The sequence below is a fragment of the Scophthalmus maximus genome, chromosome 11, assembly GCF_022379125.1.
Source record: "Scophthalmus maximus strain ysfricsl-2021 chromosome 11, ASM2237912v1, whole genome shotgun sequence".
Taxonomy (NCBI): Eukaryota; Metazoa; Chordata; class Actinopteri; order Pleuronectiformes; family Scophthalmidae; genus Scophthalmus; species Scophthalmus maximus.
In genome coordinates, this window is record NC_061525.1 from 15204436 (window position 1) to 15226631 (window position 22196).

The 22196-nt window shown below is 41.4% G+C and overlaps 1 protein-coding gene across 1 annotated transcript; it reads left to right on the forward strand.

Moving 5' to 3' along the window:
* The first annotated feature begins 1737 nt into the window (after positions 1-1737).
* cpda (carboxypeptidase D, a) lies at positions 1738-20733 on the forward strand. Its single transcript, XM_035622109.2, has 21 exons — positions 1738-2512; positions 3855-4102; positions 7926-8068; positions 8202-8371; positions 8691-9112; positions 9237-9428; positions 10036-10203; positions 10509-10618; positions 10837-10936; positions 11328-11470; positions 11568-11737; positions 11879-12181; positions 12432-12627; positions 12895-13030; positions 13226-13372; positions 14026-14124; positions 14228-14292; positions 14525-14656; positions 15038-15223; positions 17320-17422; positions 18204-20733. The coding sequence occupies exons 1-21, from the start codon at positions 1875-1877 to the stop codon at positions 18428-18430; spliced, it is 4098 nt and encodes a 1365-aa protein (XP_035478002.1). The 5' UTR covers positions 1738-1874; the 3' UTR covers positions 18431-20733.
* Positions 20734-22196: the final 1463 nt, after the last annotated feature.

The window sequence follows — 22196 nt, forward strand, 5'->3', positions numbered from 1 at the left end:
TTCTTATGTGAGAGTATATGGTAAATGGACTGTATTTATATAGCGCTTTTCTAGTCATATAGACCACTCAAAGCACTTTACAGGAGAGTCACATTCACCCAGTCACACACTTTCATACAGCGCTGCTATTTACCGCGCATTTTTCTGCCACATTCATACACTGTCAGAAGGTTAAGTGTCTTGCACAAGGTTAAGTGTGTTGCACAAGGACACAACGGGGAAGCTGGGATCGAACCGCAAACCTTTGGGTTGGTTGCCGAGCGACTCTACCTCCTGAGCCACAGCCGCCCCGATGATATCGTTGTAAAAGACAATAAATATTTAGATAGTTTAATCAACAAGTGATGTGAAATTCTCAAAATGCAAACAAGTTACAGTAGATGTATTGTAGTTTCTCCACCCATTCACACAATGAAAGCCATCACATACAGGGGAAATAAGGTTTCCTGATAACAGTTAAAAGCATAATATTACAGCAACAATGAGGAAACCAAACACTGAAATTCACTTAGATGCCTAAGGCTCAGTCTGCGTAAACATAGAGGTTACTCAGTAACTCCCTCATTAATCTTTAAACTGAACAAAATAAACTCCACAAGAAAGTTTGCTGTTATATCCTGCTCATATCCTTCTGTGGAGGTGACACATTGACACATTTGAAACATTTAGGTAAACAGCCTAGTCATGTGAAAGCCATGCCGGATTAACCTCTGAGGAGGTGCCAGGGCAAATTTGTTTTTGGGTCCCTATCACCATACATGACAGTTTCATTATTTCCCCAGAAACAACTGATCAGTCAATAAGTTCTTTTTTTAAAATTAGAGCCCCCCCCCCCAACAAAAATAACAAAAACAAAAACCAACAAACCAAACCCTCAATAAAAAACTAAGAAACAGAACATATTTGGGTTTTTATTGTGATGCATTTGCTGAACTTAGGCTTCAGGTAATAATGCTGGTCAAATTTCTACAATTTAGATTTTTGTGATATTTTACAGACTTAACAATCAATCAGTTACTAGGATAATAACAACGACAACAATAACAATATTATCATTAGAGGAAGACCGATATGGATTTTTGGGGGCAGATGCCGATATCGATATCTCGGAGGTCATGTTTCCCGATACAAATACATCGGTCGATATTTTTTCAATCTGTCAATCTTTGATAAGATATAAAACCTTTATGACAAAGACATGTAATGAGGCGTGATATTTGAGTTTACCAAATATATAACCAATAACCATGAACTTTATCATAAATAACTATAAATTAAGACAAATACAAATATAGAACTTAGAACAAACATTTGTTTTACATAAAATGTAAACATAAAAGCACATTTAAAGGCTCACATCAGCTGACTATAACATCGGTCGGGCTCTTAAAATATCGGCAGACACCGATATGTCTGTGAAAGGCTAATATCGGCTTTTTAGTGTGTAATTATCATTATTATTACTACTAGTACTACTACTACTACTACTAATGATAAACACATATTACTTTAATTGTTTATTAGGCTACTCGACAGACAAAAAATTGAAGTAATTTCGTAACACACAAAAAGTGTGCCCTATGTGAACTTTTCTCTACTTCCATCCATCTACTTTTAGTGGTGCAAATAATCGTGTTATCAAATTATCAAATGTAGAATTATAATAACGGCTTGGTTTTCCGGTCCACCTTAAAAAAATCTACGTCATCGCCGTAGCCCCGCCCCGGTGAGGTAAGAGGAAGTAGACGGAAACAAGGCAGGCCGGACGGACTGTCACAGCTGCTGGGGAGCAAAACACTGCGGAAAGACCCGAGTCTGGCGTTTGTTGTTTAATTCCGAAGTCCGCATGGTGCGGGAGTAGACGACACGTCAACATGCCGCGCACATGGGAGCATCTCTGCACGATGCTGAAGCTACGGGCGTCACTTTGCGCCGCTCTTCTCGCCCTCCTTGTCTCCGCCGGCGACGCGCGGCTCCACCGGACGCGACGCGCCGACGACACGGTAGAGACTTACGACAGATACTACGACTACGCGAACCTAACGGCACGTCTGCAGTCCCTGGCCCAGGCGTACCCCCACATAGCCGACCTGTCGAGCGTCGGGGAGTCCGCGGAGGGCAGGCAGCTCTGGGTGATGCGGATCACCAGGGAGCCGCGCGCGGACTCGCCGGGCAAACCCAGATTCAAGTACGTCGGCAACATGCACGGCGACGAGACCGTGTCGCGGCAGGTGCTGGTGTACCTCGTGGAGCACCTGCTGACCAGGTACGCAGAGGAGCCGCGCGTCGCCGAGCTGGTCAACACCACGGACATCTACGTCATGCCCAGCATGAACCCGGACGGCTTCGAGAGGTCCCGGGAGGGCGACTGCGGTGGCGACAACGGCGGCCGGAACAACGCCAAGAACATCGACCTGAACAGAAGCTTCCCTGACCAGTTCGACGAGGCCGCCGTCCCGCCGGAGCAGATTCCCGAGGTGCAGGCTGTGATGCGATGGATCCTGGAGAAAAAGTGAGCTTCCCTTTGTTCCCTGTGAAACACAAAAGAACAAAGAGTCAAGTTTCCTGTTGTGACTCGAGTTGGCCGTGCTTCAGAACTCCGAGTTCAGATGCTGGACAAGGACACTGTCCATTTTTTGTCTCTGTCTTTCTTTCTTTATACCCGAGGGGCAGCAGGTGTGACTCGCTCCTCATAACGTCAGTGTTTCCCCCAGGTGTACTGGTTTGGTGGGTAGGGTTCACAAATCACCTTAAGTTTCATGCTCAATAATTCAAATGAATTTGACTTTTCAGGGGGGGGGCGGGGTCTCCCGTTGGGGGCGGGGTCTCCCGTGGGATTCCCTGAATTCAATGGTAGGGGAAACACTGAACTTTATGTCTACACTAAATACATGAGGGCTTCAGGAAGTTGTGATGGACATCTTTCCTGCTTTTGTCCGACATTTTATAGACAACATGATGCGTGAAGGAAAATAAAGTTAATGCTAAACTAATGCTAGTGACCTCCGGCATTGGTTTAGAGAGTGAGAGAATTTTGTCATAACAAAGTGAGCGAGAGCTGCTGTCCCGGGACACCATGGCACGACCTGTAAACGCGAGGTTCATTTGGAAGACCAGACGTGTACACAAATACACACATTTTCACAAAGGGGAATTTCCCACTAAGAAGTTCTCACACTGCGATCACTGATTTTCCGTTAGAGCCCATAGCTCCATTCTCTCCTCATGACTTTATATTGTACTGAAATTCATTTTTTTCAAATTAATTTCAGTACAAATCATCCCCACGGACGTCACTTTAATCAAGCAGAGGGTTAAAATCCTTGTTCAGTTCGCCAGTCAGAACTGGCCAAATCAACCAGGTGTCTCCCAAATTCTCTCTTGACTTCTCGGCGAGTATGGACAGGAGGAACGATCACACTAGAGCTCGACCGATATGGATTTCTGATACCGATATTGGCAAGTTTATATATAAACTATATATTTTAAAAAAAAAATTGGGGGGAAGGATTCCGAAGATGTCGTTATGAAGCCCTCAAGACAAAGAAATCTGAGGTTTGATATTTTAGCTTAACCATAGACTTTACCTTAAATTAAAAGAAAACACAAAACAACCAAATATATAGACATTGAATTAAGATAATTAACATAATAGTTTTGCATAAAGTAGGATCATAAATTCAAATACATAAATGCTGATATTGATATGTGTATGAAAGGCTCATATCTGCTGATATTGTTATACAACCGATATATCATTGGGGCTTTAAAAAAAAATAAACATAGGCAGAAATACAAGTTTGTGAACCTGTCTTTTAAGGCTTCTACCAAAACCTACAACTTTGTCTCTCTAGATTTGTGCTGTCGGCAAACCTGCACGGTGGAACTGTGGTGGCCAGTTACCCCTTTGATGACTCCGCCGTCCACAAGCAACAGGGCCACTACAGCCAGTCCCAGGAGGACGGTCTATTTCGCTACTTGGCCTTGGTGTACTCCCAGAACCACCCTGTGATGAAGACTGGTTTGCCCAACTGTCCCGATTCCCCGGAAGAAACGTTTAAAGACGGCATCACCAATGGTGCACAGTGGTATGATGTGCCTGGTAAGATGATCCATTTTTCATAGTTTTTAATGCCTATTATAGTTATTGAAAGCTGATTACATAGATTTTGCAGTTGAGTCTTGAGAAGACCTGTGGTTTTTTTAAAGGATGTTTTATCCAGACCCTCTCTAATTCATTTTAGCAGCAGTCTACTAAAACTCCTCTCTGTCTAACCTGTATTGTTTTTCGTAATTGTCTCATCTAAAAGCAAACGATGTGTTCTGTTGGATTGTTAACAGCCTATGAGGGTTTGGACGAGTGGTATGCACAAGCTACAACTTTTTATAAGGAGGCTCAGGAACAAATGCTTACAATTCCCTTTACAAATGGTGTAGCACAACTTAAGCTATTAAAGACATGGCTGGGTTTTTCTCCCACCAAAGATCAGATTTTGTATTTCTGGGCAGTGTAGCTTAATTTCAGGAAACAACTTGAAAAGGTTTGCTTACCAGAGGCGCTTAGAGGCAGAGTCTCCAGTAGTAGTAGTAGTAGTAGTAGTTGTAGTAGTCCAGGACTACCTCATTTAATATGCAATCTAATTTGCTTTGTTGGTTTGGGTTGGTGATGTAATGGCAGCGGATTAAGCTTCCTGCACTGCTTTCCCAATGAGACACGCTTTGTTGTGTACTGTTTCAGGTAACGGTAAGTACATATTGTAATCCGTGATTTTCCGCAGATTAGCATTCCTTTGCCTCCAGTCAGATCAGATTTATTTAATTCAAATTCAGCTCAAAACTTGATTGACAGGTTAAAATTGCAGTATTATGACATTTAGACCAACTGTTTGGGGGAAATCTACAGGCTATAAGCACAGATTTTACATAATTTAATTTTCAATTTACCTACATCAAATTGCCCCCTTTTTTGTAAACTGAAATCCTTAAAAAACTTGTACATGTCCATTTACCCCCACAAGTAACTGGGGCAGTGAATCATGACCCAAACCCTGAGCACACACACTTGTCAAAGACTCCTCAACGAGTTTGTTTTTACCTATTTATTATAAACCTTGGCTTTAATTGTCATCTGAGACTAGAGTCACAGCGTGTGGAGAATGGCTGTCGTGGCTTATTTGGTTTCTCCGCTGAAACAAGTCAGTTTGCCGGTAGACAATGTTCATGTTCATGTTCGTGATACATGATCCAGTAATTAGATCCCGCAGCAGCATATAGACACCAACTTGTGCAAATCAGTTGAACAGACAACGCTTGTGTCTGTCTGAAACGTCTCAGAGGACGAAACGTCGGAGCTGAAAACTGGGCTAATGGCGGATGACGGAAACGTACAGGAGATAGTGTGATATAATTAGTCATCCAGGCAAAGCGCAAAGTCAAGAACAGGAGATTGTTTCATGTGGCAGTCAGGGCTTGAAATAATGATTCAGCATAACATTTTATCTTGACTCATTGGGGTAAGTGTTGAAATATACACGTCACTGCCTTCTTTTGTAACGTTTGTATTTTCTTGATGCATTGTATCTCACATGACCAACCCAGTGTCCTACACAGAAAGTTCAGCTGCTAGCACTGACTTTGGCCAGTGGTTCACTGCTAATTTTAGGGTGTGTCACTACATCTGGTACATAGACAAGATGTTTAAGGTTGGGGCTTTTGTTTGTCAAACTCTATCAACCTGTGGAGGATGTTGGTTTTAGAGATTTGCTTGTGGTATTAGAGACAAGGGAACAGGGTTTTTGTGTTGTTTGACAAGCTGTTACAGGTACGTATTGGATATGTCACAGCTGAATGTAGATCTAGCGTTGTTTGGTCATCATTTGCTCAGGTGTGACACTTTTTAAGCCCCAGTTTTGGGTTCGGTCGGTATAGCAACCTGCTGTCTCTGCTGCCACCACGGAAGGTAAATCCTCTAACAAATCCCCCCTACTCCTCTCCATAACAGGGATGTTGTCTCTTATCTTGTCCAACCAAATTCTCATCTGTCAGACAATCAATGATATCAATGTTACATGAATATGTAGAGGAGGGCTACAAAAGTAACTCAACGTGGCTGCGTTTTGTTGAAAGGATTGATCCAAAAATCGGTTGTAAACAACAGCAGCTCAACAACCATCCCGGCATATCATTCAAAACAGAAGGGAAGGATAACTTGTCTGTATTGGATGATCCGTCAACTTTGTGGTTAATGCTTGAGGCTTTGAGTGCGAACATATCCCAGTTGGCATATTTCGATGTAGCAGTTTTCAGACACGAACTGCGGAAAAATGTCTGGAAAAATGGGTGTGGACATTTTTGAGTTTGCCATTAACAAATGACAAACACAGCAGGAGATTGTCCGAGTCAGGCGCATTCATACCAACAGCAAATTGTCTGGAACAAGGTAAGAGTACGAGTGGGATTGAGTGTAGTCTTTAAATGAGGATTGATCAGATGAAATTGATCTGGTGAATGAGGGGTGACGACGGGTTAATCAACGATGAGGAAAGGAAGAGAGGCAAAGAAGTGTAAAAATGAAAGAAAATAGGGATCTTTACCACTCTCACTAAAAACTGAGTGATGGACAACTGAAAAACATTGACCAACAACGTGGGCTGTCAAGTTAAATACATTTTCTAAAGTGACCCTGACCGTTTTCAGTGAAAATTACCTTGTAGCCAGTCACCGTCGCCAAGTTTTAGACAGCTTGAAGAGCTGTCGCTTGACGGGAATGACTCCAAAGGATCTTGCATCTCTGTGGTGTATATTTCAGTATGTGTGCTTTCAGAGCCAAGGCCTGTACCACATCACATCCAGCGGCTTTTTTCTTAACTTGTAAGGGGTGACTTATAATTTTCTTTACTGCATTTCCACCAAAATGTTCAAAGTCAGTCAGTAATATGACTTTCAGGAAGATGTTGTCATGAGGTAAGCAGATCATATTTGTGAGTGTATTATCACAACTGGGTTTTCAGTGACAAGTACTGTTAATTCTTGGGGTTCTGAATATAAGGTGTCTTGTGTGTTACTTTCATTAAAGCAAGGGGGCAAAGGAAGAATAGGAGTATAATGTGCTTCGACGTGTCTTTGTTGTGCTTCACAGATAGAAAACCTTTGTGCGCTTAGACCAACTTTCCCTGTTCTCTGGTGTGGTTGACATATTTGTCAATGAGGCTGGTTGATTTGTTGAAGTTATTTGTCAGTGTTTGCCGTGTGAGCCCTTTTCACATTGTTCACTGTTGCAAAGTGGCAAATAGTGGCTGTTTTATTGGGTTCTTGTGGCCTCCCAGCAGGCGGTCATGGCAACCCTCCAGCCTTGGAGCTCCTGGCTGCTCGTTCCAGTGGGGATGTCCCGCCAAACAGCCTACCCTCCTGTGTTTTCCTTCTGTTTACCAAGGCTGGGTCAGCAAGTAAACTGCAGATGTCATGGCTTTTTGCCACGTTAAACACTATCCTTAAACTTTGGCATTAAAGAGACAAAGACAGACTCCGTCCTCCTGACCTTGCACCAGTGGGTGTCAAATTATCAAGGCAGAGCATGTTTCAGAATGTACTTTATCGATATTGGTAACTTATTGCAGATACTTGCACTAATATTTGTAAATTTTTTATATCCATATTCCTTACACTACACATGGGTTTGCTCTTCTTATATTTTTACATTTGTATTCTTTTTATATTTGTATGGTGCATTGTGAGCCTGCTTCCTGCTGCTGTACACCAAAATTCCCCAGTTTGGGATCAATAGAGTATATCCATCCATGTGTTGACACAGTAGTTAAATTCCTAGATTTAGACATATCGTTAAAAAAAATATAGTACATATTTATCGAATGTGATCAGCCATTTCCAACATGTTTGGTTCATGATATTTCTTGCTTCTTATCCAGGAGGGATGCAGGACTACAACTACCTCCATGGAAACTGTCTGGAGATCACCGTTGAGCTGAGCTGCTGCAAATATCCACCTGCTACTGAGCTCCACAAGGAATGGGACATGAATAGGGAATCTCTACTAGCCTACATGGAAAAGGTAGAACTCATAAATAAAACAGATTAATGATACAACATTCATTGTAAAAGGATCATGTCTCAAACAAACCCTGCATGCAATTTCTCCAGTTCAGCAAAATGTCTTTGGTATTTACAATAATGCTGTCTTCCAGGTACATATGGGTGTTCGTGGATATGTGAAAGAGGCCTTCACTGGTGCTGCCCTCGCCAATGTCAGCATTCTGGTGGCAGACATCCACCACAACCTCACCACTGGAAACCATGGGGACTATTACCGGCTTCTGCTCCCAGGAACATACAACATCACAGCCGTGGCCCCAGGGTGAGAAATACCAATTAACTTCCCTTTCAAAGACAGAGGTTATGCATCAAAAGAGTCACTTGTCTGATTAAAAAAACGTCTGCTTGTTTTCTGTTCGTTGTTGTTGTTCATTTGTAATATGGCTCTTTCAGCCTATCAAACAATGAAGCTGAGTCTCTGCCCAAATGTATTTTGTTATTCACTGGTGACTTCCTGGTAGAGATATTAATAGATTATTTTGGTCATGGAAATTGTGACATCTAATTTTGGTGCTCACTGATGGTTTTAAGGTGGACCTGAACTCCTCATGTATGTGTTTTTTTCCTCTGTGTGTGCACAGCTACATTCCAATGACAGTCCACAGTGTCCAGGTCATGGAGGTCAAAGCCACAGAACTTAACTTTACCTTGGCACCTGTGGTCAGTGAGGCTGCAGGTAGCAGCACCGTGCCTACGTCCTCCACACCATCCAGCCAAAATCCAAACTTCTCCACCACTACCACCAACGCTTCTAACACCATCCAGATGCAGATGGCTACATCTGAGGGAAACAGAAACAGCCCTCCTACTCTTCTTCCTGGAAACCAGCCAATCCAGCCCCAGGTTTTTCGTCACCACAACTATGCAGACATGGAGCTCTTCCTACGCAAGTACAGGAGCGAGTTCCCCTCTATCGCCCATCTTCACTCTGTTGGCCGCTCAGTGGAAGAACGTGAGCTGTATGTGATGGTCATCTCAGACAACCCCACTGTTCATGAGCATGGTATGTCTAAGGTGGAAGCATAGTAGAATTATTAAGGGCTAGGTCCTCTTGTTTACACAAAATGCAGACTGTGTCTGTCATTGTGCATTTTCATTTTGCCTCTCGCTCTTTTTTTCCATGCCAGGCGAGCCAGAGTTTAAGTATGTGGCCAACATGCATGGTAATGAAGTGGTGGGCCGAGAGCTGTTGCTCAACCTCATTGAGTACCTGTGCCGTAACTATGGTACTGACGCGGATGTCACTCAGTTGGTCAACAACACCCGCATTCACATCATGCCTTCGATGAACCCTGATGGCTATGAGGTAGCCACTGAAGGTGAGAGAAAGGGACACACGGTCTCAAAATAAGAAGTGCCTACTGACAATAAAGGGGCACCATCCGCACAGTATGAAATTAGGACTAATCACATTATGGAAAATATTTTAGAGGACGGGTCACACTGATGTTAAATTTATAGCTGTGGAGCAAAGGTGTGACATTACAGGACTTGAAGAATTATTTGATCATATGACTAACATTTCTTTAGTGTATGTTGCTAACTTCTATCAAATATACAGTAAATCAGGGCATGCAAAATTACCATTCCACATTCATATACATACATAGACTTGAATGGTCACAAAGAAAAGGTAGTTCTTTTCAGTTCTGTTCTCTGTGGTGTTTTATGTTTTGGAGGAAGATCAGAATTTTTTCATGAATTTGTGTTACACCTATGGCACATTCTGCACCATCCTGAGAACCTTTTCAATGTACAGGAAAGTTTCACCAAGAACTTCCGCCATCTGCCACCTGCCACCTGCCACTATATTTAAGCTGTTCGCTGCTGTTGAAGTACCGCAACAGGAAGAACAAGTCTTAAAGCAGGAGCATGCTGTCGTTACAGATGTCGCTAACTCTCTCTTATTACCAATTTTCTTCACAGGTGATGTGAAGGGCTACAAAGGGCGCAACAACAGCAACAACATTGACCTGAATCGCAACTTCCCAGACCAGTTTGTCACTATCGCAGGGCCCAGACAGCCTGAGACTATAGCTGTGATGAACTGGGTGAAGAGCATCCCCTTCGTCCTGTCAGCCAACCTCCATGGAGGTACGGTGTTATCTTGAGCTTTTGACGCCAGAGTTTGTGGTCTTTCAGTGTCACGGTTCAATTTGATAGTAATAGTCTGTTAATCCTTTTTGCTGTGACAACATTACTACTATTGTTTTATTTAATTGTTGTTATTAATATTTATTTGTTATGTTATCAGAGAGATAAAGTTCCACAATTTAAATGGGAATATTAGGTTGGATTATGAAATGTTGACCAGAAATGCATATTGCAGTTTATTTTCATCACTAATTCAGATGTTTTATTTCTTTTGTGTTTTGCGGTGTCTTATCTTTGTAATTCAGGTTCCTTGGTGGTGAACTACCCGTATGATGATGACAAAAAAGGGATATCTCAGTACAGCCCGTCTCCTGATGACAAGGTCTTTCAGCAGGTGTCCAGGGCGTATTCACAGGTAACCTGACACCGCTGCTGTTGTCGGATCTGTTTCAGGCTGGGATAATGTCCGCTGGTGGTTCATGTTCTAACTGAAAACAAACTGTTTGTGTGAGTTAAGAGCGCTGATGGAAGCCATGGGATTTCTGTGAAATCTGGGGACAGACCAGGTTTGAAAACTCGACTACAAGAGGACTCATTGTTGACTGTTGACTGTGTGTTTTTTTGTGTGTGCAGGAGAATCCTCTGATGCACAATGGACACCCTTGTGTGGACTTGTATAATGAATATTTTGAGGATGGCATCACCAATGGTGCAAACTGGTACAATGTTGCTGGTATGCCTTCAATCTCTCATCCTCTTTGCTCACCCACCACATTCATTCTTCCCACGGTTGATCAGGCAAAGCAGCCTTCTATACTTGAGATTTTTAGTTTCACATACTTTGGAAAAGTTTTTAGATGTAGATAATAAGCTTTACTTCCACCTGTTTGGCCTTATTTTATCTCCTTAAAAATACACAAACGATTGTTATTTTAATATATAAGTTTAGTAATTTGCTTTGTCTACAAAAAGTTGTTTGCAGTCAAGCTAGAGTTGTGGAATTATGAAATAAAATTTAAGCCACTATGATTAGAATTTGAAGGGCTGAAAAAAGTACATCCCCCCAATTTCCCCCCAGTTTTTCTACAAATGTTGCTTCATGACTAAAAATAACTTTTTTTCAGGTGGAATGCAGGACTGGAACTACTTGAACACCAACTGTTTTGAGGTGACCATTGAGTTGGGTTGTGTAAAATACCCCATGGCCAAGGACCTGCCTAAATACTGGGAACAAAACCGGAGAGCCTTGCTCCAGTTCATACGCCAGGTAATGAGCACAAATCTCAACATTGCTCAAATCCTTCTCCTCACGTAGTTCAGTTTTGCATCTAGTCATGTATGTATGTGGTTATGTGTCTCTTTAGGTCCACACTGGAGTAAAGGGTACAGTGTCTGACAGCCGCGATGGAACCGGAATTCCCAATGCCACCATCACTGTGGCAGAGATAGACCACAACATCACCACGGCTCGTACCGGAGACTACTGGAGACTGCTTGCCCCGCACACTTACTCTATCACTGCCTCTGCCCATGGGTAAGATTTGAATCTTGGGAAGAAGAACGGAAGAGCAAACTAATACAGTGCACTGTCATTGACAAAAGATAAGATTTCTGTGCTGCTGCTTATCCTGAATTCAAGGGCTATTAAGTTTTAATAAGTTTCTCTCCTGTCCAGGTATACACCCGTGAGAACCTATGCCACAGTCTCAAATGATAGAGTGGAGGTGGTGGACTTTAGACTGACACGTTTACACTTGGACTCTAAAGGCCAGTCTCAAAACGGGCCCCAGCCCACACAGAACCCGTCTGAGAAGGAGTTGCAGAGCTTAATCAAGGATCTCTCTCTAGGCCAAGGCTTAGAGCAGCTGGTCAAGAGCACAGCCATAGAGAGCAGCTTCCGGTACCAACGCTACAAAGAATTGGCCGGATTCATGAGGGGTCTCACTCTTAACTTTCCCAAAATTACATCGTTACACAGGTAGGCGGGCTTTATCTTACACCAAGCCCTGTATTTGAACCAACCCACATTATTTCCCATAGAGTACGTTATTGTTTGACATCATATCTCTGTAGCTCTCATCCTGTGTATGCCAAAAGTCAGTGCTGTCCAGATCCAGTCTGTTTCCTAAATTCATCTGCTGTTATTTCTGCCTTGTCTTGAAAGAATCTTGATACTTGATACTACTGACACTGATACTATATTTTGGTTTATTGTCCTCTGAATCCAGTTTGGGCCAAAGTGTAGAGTTTCGAACTATTTGGGCTCTGGAAATCTCCAACAATCCAGGGGAAGCTGAACCATCTGAACCCAAGATCCGCTTTGTGGCAGGGCTCCATGGCAATGCCCCAGTGGGCACAGAGCTGCTGCTGGAGTTTGCTGCCTTCTTGTGTATCAACTATGGCAAGAACCCAGCGATCACCAGGGTGAGTTTCGGAGCCCCTCAGGAAGTACTGTATAGTGTTTGATAGCCTGGACTGTGAAATTATACTGTATTTGTATCAACCGTTGTTCCGCATGCAGCAAATTAAAAAATATTTTGTTTTTTACAAATGGGTATACAGGATATTCTTTGTTTCCACAACTTTTTCTGTAGCTTGGGTTTGTTTCAGTCTATTAACTATAATTTATTTTAAACAGTGAAAAACTAATCCAGGTCAATGTATTATTCCTTCTCCATTTCCCTCCCCTAGTTGATCAACGAGACCCGGATTGTCATTGTGCCTTCTATCAACCCAGATGGACGAGAACAGGCTGTTGAGAAGCAGTGCACATCCACCCAGGGCTCGACCAATGCTCGTGGCAAGGATCTGGACACAGACTTTTTTGGTCAGTTCTATGGATGTGTGTGTGTGTGTGTGTGTGTAACAGAGAGACTGAGAAGAAAGAAGAAGAAGCGCTCGATGTAATCTACATTTGTAAATGTGATAAATGTCATTGCCTGTATGTACACTTGCCATGGAAAGCAAAACAGGCTCTAACAACTATTTCCTGTGCACCATCTCTTTTCTTTTCTTTTTCCAGGCAATGCATCACAGCGTGTGGTGGAGGCCCAACCAGAGACCAGAGCAATGATGGACTTGATTCTCGACAAGAGCTTCACTCTCTCTGTAGCCCTGGATGGAGGCGCCCTTGTTGCTACCTACCCTTATGACAAGCCCGTCCAACCGGGTAACAATGAAATGCTGAAAACTGCTTCTTCGTTTAGCTACGTATTCAAAGGTTTTTAAAGAATCTAACCTGTTAGGTTGTACAATTTGTAATATATTTACATTTAAAAATCACTTATCATCTAGAGCCTTTACAGGCAGTGCACGGTGGTCGGTTGAGTCAGTCAGAATATCAACTTTGCACACAACATTCATGTTTTATCTTGAACTGGCTTATTGCCATGGAATTTGTGTAAAATGCCGTAGTCCCAAGAAGATAAAACCTTAGCTATTTTGATTTGAAAGGCAATCAAAATATACTACTCTAGTGCCACTCACAGGACAAATAAAGTATTTTTAGCATTATTATTAATAAGGCTCTGTGATTCAGTAAAAACACTTATATTCTTGTGTCCCATACTACACACAACATCTAGATGCAACTAGTGGCACTTTATACTTTGCTTTGATTTTATTACATAAAATTTAATTTTGAGAAATGCAGTCACAGCACTTATGTACTTTTCTGCACAGCAATCAGATTGAGATTGGTGTTATAAATATACATCACCAATATGCACTGTAGGAAAAATTAAATTCAATGTTAAACATCACTTAGCAAAGCAAAATGTATGTCTGTATGCTTTTATTTAATCAACTTTTAAATCTTTCCAGTTGAAAACGAAGGCACGTTGAAGTACTTGGCGAGTGTTTATGCCAACAACCATCCCAAGATGCACCTTGGAGACACTGGATGTTCAAATAATGGGCAGAGTATGTAGTTCAAATACTTCCGATACTGTAACTTTGGTCCTAAATATCAATCACTAATTATATAGTAGTGGTTAACGGCTAATGGAACTTTCCTGTCGCTTAGCGGGCAACATCCCCGATGGAGTTATGAGGGCAGCAGAGAGACAAAGTCACATGGGGAGCATGAAGGTAAGTCACTGCGACAGCTGATCCTGCTTTCATGATGCCACTACACAGTATTTGGGTTTTATCAAGACGTGATCTGAAATAGAAAAAGCTAATTCCTTCTTCAGTGCAGTTGTACAGTCTTGAGATCCTGCATGCTAGTGTGAGATATAAGTCACATTAAATGAGAAGTAAAACAGTCAGAAATGGCGCAGTACTGCCCCACGTGTCATCTTGTGTCTGTGTTTCCTCCCAGGATTTCAGCATGGACTTTGGCCACTGTCCAGAAATCACAGTGTATACTGGCTGCTGTTTCTTCCCTCCCGGTGAGCAGCTGGCCACACTCTGGGCTGAGAACAAGAAGGCTCTCCTCAGCATGTTGGTGGAGGTATGGTGCAAGAGTTTATCAGCACAACATGTAGAAATGTAACTGATCGTGACTGATTTAATTTAACTGATTTAATGTTGATACATTTACAGTGGGGTTCACTTCAATGGGAAAGTGATCTCTCAGAATCTCCCTGTAGATTTTTAATAATTGTGAAATCTTACCCCTTTGTCACCAATTTTATATGATATATTTTTAGAAAGTCATGCTGCAGTGTGGAAACATGTAATTTTTTAGTGCTCTAGCTCTAAACAAGACATTTTTAGGACACACTTATAATAAGTATGTACTGTATAGTTTTCAGGTCAAGGATTTGAGATTTTTGAGTATAAATTCCTCATCCATAGCCTCCCTACTTTTCCCTCCATTTCTTCCATCCAGGTCCATAAAGGGGTGCGTGGCGTGGTGAGAGACAAGAGTGGGAAGCCTATTGTTGGTGCCATCATTGTACTGAATGGAGGTGTAAGAGTGTTTACTGCAGAGGGCGGCTACTTCCACGCACTGCTGGCTCCTGGCAACCACAACATTGAAGCTGTTGCCGATGGCTACCAACAACAACGTCGAGAGGTACACAGTTAGATGTAGGCCATGTTTAATGTGGGCTAGGAATGTACTATCTCTCTAAAAGAGGGACACGATTGTAGCAACACTTCATCATTACAGCTATTTCAAGAAGGCATGGAGTGGTATGTAGAGATAAAATCATAATCATTATTGTAAGTATAAGGCATTACTGTTATGAACAAAAAAGATAGGACATGTCTCATGGTACAACCTGACACAATTGTTTTAATTGTGAACAATCTATGAACCAAAAGGTAAACAAAAGGGTAGAAGTACAAATTATAAACACAAGATCTTGCTTTGACTGAATAAAATTTTTTATGACGGCAACTGATGGAAAGTAGAAATCAGCTCTGGCCTTGTAACCATATGCACCTAGTTGTGCAGATCTTATGCACACAGAGCACACTGCAGTAAAGTTTATAATTGCAAAAACAGAAAGAATTGGATGTATAGAGCACAATGGACTCAACAGACGTAAACCCCTACTCAAGTCTAGCATTAACAGTTTGTAAATAAGAACTTAATCTCAGAACGTTCAATCAGACATTTTCGTTAACATATTTTTTTCAAAAAGCAGGTGAAATTTGAATCTGTCTTCCACATTGCAGGGGAAACAAAAATCATGATTAACTAAATAAAGTATGAAGAGATGAGGGGGAATAGCTTGCATGCTCCTGTGATAGAAAGTCTGTGGAAGAATATTGTGTTGGTTGCCCTTAACTGTCAATGTCTATGAGAGATGTAGGGCGGAGCACACAAAATCTCTCCGTCACCTCCACCCTTCCATTTGGCCGCTTGGAAATTTGAAGCATTGGGTAGGCCAGCACATCAAACAGCTGTTCCTTAATGTTACGGCCCAACTCCAGACTGTAGGCCGTCAGCTTCCCGCAAGGACTGAAGAGCAGGGGATCCACCACTGAATGATACCTCTGCTGGTACTCTGGTACCGTGAAGCCGTGGATCGCCGCAGACCCTGGCTGACTAGTTGACACACAACTGGAGGTCCTCCCGTCGGGAGAGTGGGGCTCGTCGTGGGGCAATTTGAGATCTGGAATAACGGCGGCGTTCCTTATGTACCTGTCATCCAGGGGTTTCTGGTTGTGCGTTTCACTCGGTTCACACACAAAGTCCAGATCATGACTTGGGGCCAGCATGGATGTCCTCTCCTTGATAGCTTCCCCATATTTCTTAGGACATCGAATGCTCCTTCTTAGGCCATAAGGACGCATCTCACACCGCTGGAAATTAAAAGGACATAGTTTTCAGTGGATTTTGATGCCTCTAGGTTCCTTCGTGTCTCTAATAGAAAGCAACCGACAAATGACACTGAAAATGAGAAAAATAGAGGAATTAGGACCAGAGGGTGCACTTACTCTTTGGGTGTGTGTTCATACCACATTACTGAAATCCTTCTTTGCTGAGTTGAGTCTACTTTCCCTTTATTTTAAACTGACACTAAATAAAAACAGATTTACAAATGGCAAGTACTGAGATTCTTGTAGTTTACCTCAATTTTTTTATGAGCCAGTGTTCAAATCCCATTTTACACATAAAACAGCCTGCAGCAGATTATACTGAGCAGTCACACCTGCAGAGGAGACTTGCTAATTCAGTAATCAACAGCCTCACTTCAGTGTGGAGCTTCAGCAGACAGCTCAATGCCTTTCACCTCCATTTGGAGAAACAACAAGGATGGCTAAGAAGATGTGGTAGAGCTTGATGTTTTTCTTTTTAACTGTTGTCTAAGTTTGTGAAACGTAGTAAAGAAGTGAAATTAGTAGAAGACCAACTCAAACAGTGGAAAAACTCACCTTAATGATTTCAATTTCACATGTTACGAATGTACTTCTCAAGTCAGCAAATGTTTGTGAAGTTAAGGAGCCACAATTATCTAGACGAATGTGTCTTATCGTAGAGGCAGCAGGTTGTACATTTTATGTTCAATAGCTATCACACCCCCCAAAAAATGAAAAAAAAATTGATTCAGATTTTTGACAAATTGTGAGGAATACCTACATTATAAATCATTCCAAATTGAATGAACCACGTGTCAGGAAGGCTCAAAGGTTAATTGAAATAGTTTTGCTGTGTTTCAGGTGGTGGTATCTTCCTATGAAGCTGCCATCTCCATCATCATTGAGTTTGACATGGACAACAGTATCTTTGGCCTGCCCAGAGAGTTTGTGGTGGCCAGTGCAGGTAAGCAATGAAAGGAAATGGCCTTTTGTGACCACTATGAAAAAGTTTCTTTGTCTGCAAACCGGACATTCTTCGGAGTTTGCTGTTCACATATGACGAATGCATCAAGAGCTTGTCGGAGTCAAACACGTTCACAACAGCAGGAAAATGTTTGGAGTATTCTGTGGCAGACGACACACAAATCTACATAACGATATCACCAGGGGACTATGGTCCACGACAAGCACTGAGTATATGAATTGAGGAAATCACAAACCAAGCCAGAAATCTCGGCGTAGATATGGACTCTGACCTGAACTTCAACAGCCACATTAAAACAGTTAAGAAGTCAGCCTACTATCACCTATAGAATATACGGATGATTAAAGACTTATTTCACGACGAGAAGGCAGAGTTTCTCTTTACGGTCATCAACACGCCCACTTGCACGCTTTAAATTTTCCAGAGATTTTCCTTCTGTATTTCCTTCTGTCACGTGGGCTCACTGACATTTTTCAATTTTTCGAGATTTTACTTGTGGGCCAGCAGGAAAAGTTGCAATGTCTGCAGCAATAGTTTGTGTTCTCACATACAGCCCCTCTGGAAAAAGTTCAGGAAGTGTTTGGACTTTAGTGCATGGTCTGGAAGCAGCTAATGACACATGAAGGACTACAATCTTTTTTAGTGTCTTATCATCGAAACATACATTTTGTTGCTCCATTGTTCAAGCTGTGATTGACGCTTAACTTAATGGTCTCAGCTTTTAAGTTGTGTCTGTCTGTATTTCTCCCCCTCCGTGCAGCTGCCTCCATGACGGCACTGGTGGTGACGGCGTGCATCATCTGGTGTGTGTGCGCAGCCAAGTCTAATCGTCAGAAGGATGGCTTCCACCGCTTGCGACAGCACCGAGATGAGTATGACGACGAGATCCGGCTCACATCTATGGGCTCCAAGAAATCCCTGCTCGCCCATGAGTTTCAGGACGAGAGTGAAAGCGATGAGGAGACACTTTATGCCAACAAAATCTGAGGACCATTGCACTGATTTGGCTGTTGGCTCGGTTTTATTTAAAAAAAAATTTTTTTTTTACATTTTCATCTCTTCCTTTAATTCTCCCTGGTCAACAAGGAACGGGTGGAACTTGAGGCAGCGGTCCAGTCTCTCTTTATGGCTGAGATATGAGTGATGAAGCCAGTAAGACACTTCGTCTGTTATACCAACAAGCTGAACACTTACTTCTGGTCACACTGTTATTAGTACAACTAAATTAATACTCAACAGAACATTGTGCTGGGGTCTGGACTGAAGGGCTCGCTTCTTTTGTGTGCTGGATCTCTGCTTGACTGGTTCAACGAAAGGAAAGAGGGAAAAGGGGGTGAAGAAGGAGGTTTGGTCCAATGTGACTCTCATCCGTCCTTTTTTTCTGGGTTTAGAATCCCACAGCTTTTTGTTGGCCTTTTTTTTTTCTCAAGCCATTCAAGGTCGCTACCTGACCTGCGGGGTCAAGCCTTGGAAGTCCAAATAAACTTTTGTTGAGTGGATGTGTAATGAAAGTGCTTAATCTCACACAATCTCCCCGCTGATATCTATTAATCACAATTCATTTCTTTCAGTACTATTTTGAATTGAAAATGACTTTAGTTGATTTCAGACAGCATTGCCATGTTGAAGTGTCCGAGCCTTTTGGAGACTGAATCCAATACCGTGCCTTGGCTTCTGTAAAGTTGACAGTCTGGTCTGGCTGCAGTATGTGACAGACAGTAGCAACATAGTAAATAGATTGTACTTGCTCCATGTTGGAATTTGATCCATCCTATAATCAGGTGGTAGGAAAAGAGAGATCATGATTACAAGACTGCGGAATTCCAGTGTTGCACTGTTTCTGCACAGATTCTAGGCTGGCTGACCTGGTATCAGTAGTTTTTGGGTTTTTTTCATCTTTACTCGGGCAATGTTGTGGCCAAAATCATAATGCAAGCTTCTCAAAAGCATTTAAAGCATCAGGGAGAATCTGGTACCAAGCTTGAACGGAACCATCCTTAGTAAGTGTTGAGTGCTCTGATGTATGAAAGAGGTCGCTTGCACTAATTAGAAAGCAAGTATCATCCCATATCATTGGCCAAGAAAAAAAAGAAGTAATTTTGTAAAAGAGGAATGTATTTTTTTTTCTGTTATGTTTGTTGTAGTATAATTTCAAACATTCTGTACATGGAAATTTACAGTTATCTGCATGTCATGTTGATTTAGGAATGTGCATTTTTACAGTGTCCATAATCTCTGACTATTAGGAATATTGAGCTGTTTTCATAGTATCTTTATGTTTTCCCTTTAAGCGATACTTTGAACACTAAAGCCCCAGCAGCGTTGTCCGTCCATTGCCTCTGTCAGTCTCAGAGCCATGCATATTGCATGATTTAAAGGTAATTTAAAGAAAGATAAATTCATATTTTCTAAATTTATTACAAAACAAAGACAAGATCATGATGATAATTGACTGTAAGATGTGATTGAAAAAAAAAAACACAACCTCAGAAAAGGCTTTCTACATTGAAAGTCTAATATGCACTGTTAAAGAGGCTACAGACTGACCTAGTAGATTTTAAATAGCAATTCATTCTCGTGTTAAATAATGATGCAGAAATTTGCAAATTCCTTTCATATGTTTAAGATGCTCATTGGACAATCCGGGTAGGGTATATGGACAAATCAAAGGAGGAGTTATTACAATAAGAAAAAGTGAGACCTGCGCTCAAATGTCTTTTATGGCTGCAATTTCACCTGAAGTATCTTCTACATGTAACAAATCAAGTTAACAAAATCATTTGGTTTCCTTATACTAGAAGTCCATGTGCAACTATTCCTAGCTGAAATGTACAAAATCCTTAATTATCATGTGGCTCTCAAATTGGAAATTCTGTGCATGTTTTTCATCACACACAGTAGTTTGAACAAATACACAATTTTTTCACTAAAGAATTTGCCTTGATTTCCAGTTACTTCGAGAAGATCTTATTTTCCTTTTTTTTTTTTTAAATGCAGCCGTCAGTAAAGATAAACCTGGTATCTGTTTGTATATTATTTTTTCTCTTCCTACACTGTCTGTGAATGCCAGTGTATGGATTTTGTTGAGCGCGTTTCAGGGTCACGCAGAGTTTGTGTGAAGATTTTATATGAACTGGAATCAATTGTAATTAATGTTTGGCAATTTTCAAGTGAAATTCATGTAAACCATGAATCTACACAACAAAAACTTTCATAAGAACCTCGGTGTGATCATGACATGCTTACATGCACAAGGATTCATAAACAATGAAATAAAACCTTTCACAACATTTCTTGCTTTTGTGTTGCATCATACAGTGCTGCTCATATTTTAAAATAATTATTTGATACATCAGAATGCCCTCATTGAACACAAGTGCAGCTATGATTGAATAATTTACTGCTAACTTGTAAAATCTATAATTCTGGATTGGCTGGAGAAAATTGTACATTTTACCCCTCGTCTCTTTAGAGGCTGTTGGGTAATAGTGAGTATAAGCACCTCATGCATTAGGTTTAGGGAACACAGCACACTAGTTTGTGCCTTATGTTGGACCATTTCAGCACCAAGCAACATCAGTATTTTTCCATTTTTGCAATTCATCCTAAATTTTTACATTTGTTATGCATGACACATGACAGACATGGCAACAGATTTGTAGTTGTGCTTTTCATGTAATCAGAATTTTTTTGTTATTGTAGGTTGAAAAGTGGGTTAGGGTTAAGGTTAGAGTCTTGCAAGATGCTTCCATAAACTAAACAGAAAGGAGAGGGGTAAAGATTTATTGTGGAGGCCCCCTAATGGCCTGTAGGTGACACTGTTTATATCATTTAGAGCAAAAATTTTGGTTTTACTTTTTTGCAACACCCAGATAGATTGTGAATAAAGTGTGATAAATAAATACCACAAGTTGAAGTGGAACTGTTTTTAAGAAAAGTCTGCATTTAGCTTATAAAATTATTATTGAGTGCCAGGATTTGTATCCTCTGCTGGCCCGGTAATGCTAAAGTTGCCCAGAAGCATTAACTAATAGTGAGATAACTTAAATTAAATTAAAGAATTTGCTCTTGCACTCACAGCACCCTTTTGTTCACTGAGCTTCAGGCGGCGGGCCTTGTAAATGTTGTGGCAAAAGTAATCGAACAAGGAATTATTTTATCTTGCAGGTGAACACATGCAAAAGTGAGTCTCTTGCTTAAAGCTCTTGGACTTATTTGAAATGATTTGTCTTCTGTGTTGTGTTTAAGATTTCTCATATCGGATGTCTGCACTAATGCACTTGATGATTACTACAGGATAATGCTGTGTAGTGTTGTGCATCGGCTGATTAGGACTTAGATCATCTATTGGTTTTATCTCCTTTTATTCTTCACTGCTCCTTCACTGCGTGTTCTGCAAACCAATTTCTCTTTTGAATAACCAAAGTTGAAGCTTAACTTTGCTGAAGCCACACGCGTCCTATATTCCAGCGAATTCCATTAATTGACATTCATTTAAATGTTCAAATTGAATCATGCCATTTAAAGACGTATTAACCCTTTTCCCCCTCCACATCTTTCGTTTAGACGCACTGCGACTTCAGCTGAACGACAAAACGGCGAATGCGGCGTTTGGAGACTTTAACTCGGGAAGGTCAGCGCGGGAGTTATGTTTTTAATACTCACTTCCATCATGTGGAGGTGCATGGGGAGCCTGCAGGGTAATGTGCTGCCTGAGAGGCTCAGCTGAGGGCGACAAAAACACCTTTTTTCT